At 37.2% G+C, this 7,212-nt stretch overlaps 1 protein-coding gene across 1 annotated transcript; it reads left to right on the top strand.

The window, feature by feature from the left end:
• The first annotated feature begins 4,240 nt into the window (after positions 1–4,240).
• On the top strand, positions 4,241–7,006 carry LOC133320594 (uncharacterized). Its single transcript, XM_061529244.1, has 5 exons — positions 4,241–4,497; positions 4,827–4,991; positions 5,053–5,942; positions 6,068–6,547; positions 6,630–7,006. Exons 1-5 carry the CDS (start codon positions 4,241–4,243, stop codon positions 7,004–7,006), a joined length of 2,169 nt encoding a protein of 722 aa, XP_061385228.1.
• Positions 7,007–7,212: the final 206 nt, after the last annotated feature.

The raw sequence follows: 7,212 nt of genomic DNA, 5'->3' as shown, positions 1-7,212 counted from the left end.
GATTAAAGCGGAGAAAGATCACCTTGATAGTTTTATATACCCTGACCTTATAACCTTGTATTACAGATGAACATAATTCAGGAATCATGTTTTGTATGCAATACGGAACGACGATGGTCCACTGCTCTACGAACTTGAAAATAATGCAAATTATTTTATGAAAGCAAAATTCACTTCCATAATGCAAGATTTCCGGAACACGCAAAAGAAACTTATATATCACAAGAACAAATTATATTCATAAGAATAACGGGAAAAAAAATAATAAATAAATAAGCTCTTATTAATGTAAATTAGGCCATGACACACGAACACACACAACAAATAAATATCAATATATATTGATATGAAATATTTAAAACACACGTCCGTCCCAATATGTTCATATAGCACAAATTTCACTCTCAATTCATAGTGAAACATCACCTTCATAGATTTATGTTTCCCTGGTACGATGTTATGAGTTGCGGTACGAGACCAATAAAAAAAATTTACTTTCGAAGCGGGCATTTCTTTTTCTATAAATGATAAGGCACTAAGTTCGTACAGCCACTTTCGTCTCTCTACTTCGAAATATACACTTAATCAATTTTGACTAAAATTTACTGAAAAAAAAAACATATATAACGGCGTAGTTCTTATTATTCAAAAACTAATAATTGTGGGTAGTTGAAATAATCAGGTGTTAGCCGCATAACCACCTGCGTAGCCACCTGTGTAAGTGTAGTCACAACAATGTTGGTCTACAATTAAGAATAAAGTCATTGATGACGTCAGTTATGCTGGCGTCACTCTTTTTAAAAACCACGGCCTGGACCGTACTTCGACATATACTCGTATGTATTTTCTGATTAGAAAATATGTATATGATTTCATTTTCATCTCGTCTGTCAATTGATCATGGTTGCTTGCTACAAAGGAATCACCAGAACTTCGAAAATTGGTCACGTTTGTTTCATAGTGCGGGAACCAGGACTTCATAAGTCTGAAGGAGTTGTAAAATATGTTTCATGATTGCTGTGAAAAGTAAAACTTTATTGACCTGACTACAGTTACGTATAAATACATAATATGGGACTCACGTTTTTGATAACGTTGCATACTAGGAGAACAGACTTAAGTATTCTGATTTGTATACATACTGATACGACTACCCACTGCTCTTAGTTTTCAAGATATGTATGTAAGGCAGACTTTAAGATTGACAAAATATATTGTTACAAAATGTATGTCTAAGAAAATCTCAGAAGAAAAAAAATTGTTTTTTACATTAGTTTTCAGTAAGCCTGATACAATTGCCCTTTATGCTCTCTGATTTTAGATATCTTAGTTTGATTTAATTTTGAAAACGGGAATTCCTTTCTTCATGATAGCCGACACTAAAATATAGTTTCGCCTTAGTTCGTGCATGCATGTTTGTCACAACGTCTGCACTATTAACCCTTTGAAATGCATATTTGTATGTTTATCGTAGAACCAATTCTCTGGGTTTTCGTAGCATCCCCGTAGCAAATTGTGTAATAGTATTCTGTAGCTTTATGAACACCTGGTACTTCATAATCCTACTACTATTAAAGGCGAAAGTTTGTAAGTATGGATGTGGATGTTTGTTACTCTTTCACGTAAAAACTACTGAATGGATTTGAATGAAACTTTACCACAATATAGTTTATACATCAGAATAACACATAGGCTACAATTTTTGAGGTTTTTAATGTGAGGTCGTAAAAAAAAACACATTTTTGCGCTTACATTGCAAACGCTGACTGAATCCTACAAGATAGATCAAAACAATTTACTACAGTATTGTACAATTTAAAAGGTCTATGTATGGTATATGTTTATCTCTTAGGAATAACCCACAATAACCATTTTTATCCTTTACTTTGTACGAGAAATAATGGCTTATTTACGAAGCGATTTTAAGCAATACAGTATTAATCCTTATCCAATTAAGTATCTTAAATACATTGTGCATTTAATAAAGATCAATATGGCTTTTTACAGCATGTAAATTAAATAAATATTTTCGAAGATATCACAGATTTAAAATGCAGAGTCATAGCAATTTCGGCGATAAATACCGTTTCGGTGATAAATACCGGCAGCGGCGCCAGGCGAACGGGGCGTGGGGGGAGCGGGGTAGGTGCGGTGGGGAAGTGGCTCATCGCTGAGTGCGCGACCCGAACGCGGGCAGACGCGTGAGGGCAGACGTCGTTGACGGTTGTGTCCGTTTTGCGAATTTTCAAGGCACTAGCGATTTGATAAAAACGTATGGTCGCCTACTTTAAGTAATATAGGCCTAAGGTTAGTTATTGCCAGGTTTCTTTTTGGTTAGGAGTTACACGTACAAAAATACTTCATTTTTACGAATTACTTCATTGATGATTCAATTACATATAGATAGGTACTTACAGTTAATTATAACAAATTATATAATAGGTTATTATATAACGAATTACTTCATTGATAATTCAATTACTATATAGATAGGTTACTTACAGTTAATATACAAATTATATAAATAGGTTAATTATATACGAATTACTTCATGATATTCAATTACTATATAGATAGGTACTTACATTAATTATAACAAATTATATAAATAGGTTAATTATTAACGAATTACTTCATTGATAATTCAATTACTATATAGATAGGTTACTACAGTTAATTATAACAATTTATATAAATAGGTTAATATATACGAATTACTTCATTGAAATTCAATTACTATAGATAGGTTACTTACAGTTAATTATAACAAATTATATAAATAGTTAATTATATAACGAATTACTTCATTGATAATTCAATTACTATATAGATAGGTTACTTACAGTTATTATAACAAATTATATAAATATGTTAATTATATAACGAATTACTTCATTGATACATTACTATATAGATAGGTTACTTACAGTATTATAACAAATATAATAGTTATATATAACGAATTACTTCATTGATAATTCAATTACTATAGATAGGTTACTTACAGTTACTTATAACAATTATATAAATAGGTTAATTATACGAATTACTTCATTGATAATTCAATTACTATATAGATAGGTTACTTACAGTTAATTAAACAAATTATATAAATAGGTTAATTATATAACGAATTACTTCATGAATTCAATTACTATAGAGAGGTTACTTACAGTTAATTATAACAAATTAATAATAGGTTAATTATACGAATTACTTCATGATATGAATTACTATATAGATAGGTTAATTAAATAGGCAAGGATTGCATTAAAGTACAATCATACAATACTACCGTACTGTTTTTTTGGAAGTATAGAAACAACACGTACTTAAGAATTATCCGCGAAAGCGTAAGTCTAATCTTTCCCAAAGCTCTAATAAAGCTCGAACTATGAAAGTAGCTAGACTTAACGAGACGTTTCCACAGCCGAACTGCAAAGGCTTAAACAAGCAGAGCGTGAGGCAGCTCAAAGAGCTGCTGAGACACCAGAGCAGTCCAAGATAGACGTCGACAGCATGCTGAGTATCTAGCATCTCAACGGGCTGCAGAGACACCCGAACAGTCTCAAGCTCGGCGTCTTCAGCAAGCGACTTACATAGGGTCCCAAAGAGCTACTGAAACTGTTGAAGCTGCTGAAGCTCGCAGATGCGCTGTTGCTGAAAGGGCACAACAGCGACGATTAATTTTACAAGAAACGCGTGGGGAGTATTTGATAAAGCTGCATTTGAGTACGATGAAACTCTTGATTACGAAAGCCACAAGCTTATAAAATAGAAGCGATGAATAAGGAATGCAGATTTTGCGGTGCTCTTAAATGGAAAGAGGAAGCTGCAGGCATGTGTTGTTCGGGAGGAAAAGTAGTTCTTCCTTCAATAGACGAGCGTGTTGAACCTCTTAAAGAACTTTTTTCAAATGAAACAGATGAGTCTCGCCGTTTTTTTAAAAACATAAGAAAATACAATACATGCTTCCATATGACATCTTTTGGAGCTGATAACATTGTGTCGATGCCAGGATTTTGCCCGACTTTTACAATCCAAGGGCAAATATACCACACAATTGGCTCTTTGCTTCCTGCTGCTAATACGCAACCAAATTTTTGCAAGTTTATTTCATGGGTGATGAGGAAGCACAAGTTGATAGGCGTTCTGAGTACGTACCAGGTGTGGAAAGAAACACAGTTCAAAAAATACAAAAAGTTCTACATGATCACAACGTTTTAGTGCATGAATTTAAATGGCTAAAGATAGAGTGACTAGCGATAATTACAAGGTCGTGATACACCCAGATCGTGTACCACGTGGTGAACACGAAAGACGATTCAATGCCCCGACCACAAACGAAATAGCTGCCGTAGTAGTTAGTACTGAACAAACTGCGTCTCGGGACATTGTTATTCAGGCGCACGATGGCCGGCTTACTAGAGTTCCGGACACTCATAGATTTTATGATGCTCTCGAGTACCCGATAATTTTTTGGAAAGGACAAGAGGGGTACAGTTTTGATATTCCTCAGACAAACCCAGTTACAAAACAGCCTATACCGAACAAAAAGTGTCGTGCAAAGACTTTTATGCATATCATATGATGGTACGTCGCAACAATTTTAATTTATTGCTTCGATGTAGGCTTCTCTTGCTTCAGTTTTTGGTGGACATGTATGTCAAAGTGGAGAGTGAGCGCTTAAGGTTTATTGCTTTAAACCAAACAAAACTGCGAGCAGAAAACTATATACATTTACAAGACGCGGTCAGGAATGATGCGGATTTAGATCCAAACAATTTGGGTCAATTGGTAATACTCCCATCGTCATTTGTAAATAGCCCGAGATATCTTCATGAGTACACGCAGGATGCGTTCACATACGTGCGTAACTACGGGAGGCCTGATCTGTTTATTACAATGACATGTAATCCCGCTTGGCCAGAAATTACTAAAGAGCTCATTCCAGGTCAAAATGCAACAGACAGACATGACTTAACAGCCAGGTTATTTAAAATAAAAGTACAAAAATTGGTTGCTCTACTTACAAAAGGTAAAATATTGGAGATATGAAGTGTTTCATGTACTCGATCGAGTGGCAAAAAGAGGTCTGCCTCACGTGCACTTACTGCTGTGGTTGACGGAAAAATTACGCCCCAACCAAATTGATGAAGTCATAAGTGCGGAGATACCAAATCCAGAAAGTGATCGAAAACTCTACGATACTGTAACCAAAAATATGATTCACGGTCCCTGTGGTGCACTAAATCCGTCATCACCATGCATGAAAGAAGGAAAATGCACCAAAAAGTATCCAAGGGCGCTTTTGAAAGATACTCAAACTAACGACAAAGGCTATCCTTTGTACAGGCGTAGAACACCAGGAGATGGCGGCCGTACGATAACTCTAAAAACCCGAGGTGGAACACAGGAAGTATTGGTTGACAATAGCTGGATTGTCCCATATTCTCCTCTTCTGTCTAAAATTTATAACTGTCACATAAATGTAGAGTTCTGCAATACGGTACAGGCGATAAAATATATTTGTAAATATATAAACAAAGGCAGCGACCAGGCTATTTTTAACATTCGACAGCAAGGGAATGTTAATATTGACCCGAGAGATGAGGTGCAAACGTATCGAGCCGGTAGATATGTTAGTAGTAACGAAGCAGCGTGGCGGATCTTGGGTCTGCCTCTGCATGAAAGACACCCAACCACTCACCTTGCGGTTCATCTGCCTAATGGTCAGCGGATTTACTTCACTGAAAACAATTTTAGAGAGAGAATGGCCGCACCACCTAAGACGACACTAACTGCATTTTTCCTGCTTTGCCAAAATGACGCATTTGCAAAAACATTACTTTATGTTGACGTACCCCGCTACTATACATGGAACGTGTCGTCGAAAGAATGGAAACGTCGTTTACAAGGCACACCTGTCGACGGCTGGCCAGGTGTGAAGGCAGGAGATGCTCTTGGGCGCATTTACACAGTGCATGTTAGTAACTTCGAATGTTACTGTTTGCGAATGCTGCTGAATGTAGTACAGGGCCCACTAGCTTTTTGGATCTAAAAACAGTTGACGGCCAAGAACTTCAAACTTTTCGACAAGCGTGTGAGAAGTTGGGGTTGTTGGAAGATGACAACCACTGGGATGCCACAATGGAAGAGGCAGTGCTGTGTCGCTCTCCTTCGCAAATAAGAGAACTATTTGCAATATTGATATGCACTTGCGGTTTATCCAATCCTCTTCAACTATGGGATAAGTATAAATCTGCATTATCGGAGGATATCTTGCAAAGATTTGAAAGGATGGATCAAGTCAACAATGATCTATGTTTCAATGAAGCACTGAGACATATAGAGGACAAAATAATAACGATTTCCGGTAAGAAATTGTCTGACTTCGGTATGCCTACACCAGAGCGTCGAGGAGAGTTGTCGACCGATTTGATCAAAGAGCTAAGCTACGATATTGCTTTATTAGACGCTCAGGTCAGCGAAACTGAACCACGCCTGCTACCCGAACAAAAAACATTTATAACAAAATTTACAACGAGTTGAGCTTGACAAAGGCGGCCTTTTCTTTCTTGACGCCCCGGGCGGTACAGGTAAAACATTTTTGCTTAATTTGCTTCTAGCAAAAATTCGTAAGGACCGTAAAGTTGCATTAGCGGTGGCTTCCTCTGGGATCGCTGCAACATTGCTGAGCGGTGGACGAACGGCACATTCGGTTTTTAAATTACCTCTTAATCTGGCGAGCGAAGAAACCCCAACGTGCAACATCAGTAAGAGCAGTGCCCGTGGCGCCCTCTTGCAACAATGTATGCTGATCGTGTGGGACGAGTGCACTATGTCACACAAACGCGCCATTGAGGCGCTTGATCGCTGTCTACAAGATATTCACAGCAATCGAAAGTTGATGGGTGGTGTGGTAGTGTTATTGGCAGGGGATTTTAGACAGACTTTACCTATTATCGAGAGAGGCACTGCAGCAGATGAATTAACGCATGTCTAAAAGCCTCATATCTGTGGTCTAAAGTTGAAAAGCTTTATCTTACCACTAACATGCGAGTCCAGTTATTCAGCGATGTCGAATCAGGAGCATATGCTCAAAAACTGCTAGAAATTGGTGAAGGCCACCTAAACACCGACCAAGTAGGTATGGTTCTTTTCACACAGCAATTTTGTCATGCTGTGGAGACAGAAAACGAACTTATTGAA

Source organism: Danaus plexippus, unplaced genomic scaffold (genome assembly GCF_018135715.1).
Source record: "Danaus plexippus unplaced genomic scaffold, MEX_DaPlex mxdp_38, whole genome shotgun sequence".
NCBI lineage: Eukaryota > Metazoa > Arthropoda > Insecta > Lepidoptera > Nymphalidae > Danaus > Danaus plexippus.
The sequence above is the reverse complement of the archived record's forward strand: the minus strand, read 5'-3'. Positions and strand labels throughout refer to the sequence as shown.

Excerpts from the sequence above, each read along its gene's own strand:
- LOC133320594 (XM_061529244.1), top strand. The coding sequence starts at position 4,241 with ATGGCTAAAGATAGAGTGACTAGCGATAATTACAAGGTCGTGATACAC. Across the intron at positions 5,943-6,067 it reads ACCTGTCGACGGCTGGCCAG|TTGACGGCCAAGAACTTCAA; the intron begins GTGTGAAGGCAG and ends ATCTAAAAACAG. Across the intron at positions 6,548-6,629 it reads TATAACAAAATTTACAACGA|CAAAAATTCGTAAGGACCGT; the intron begins GTTGAGCTTGAC and ends ATTTGCTTCTAG.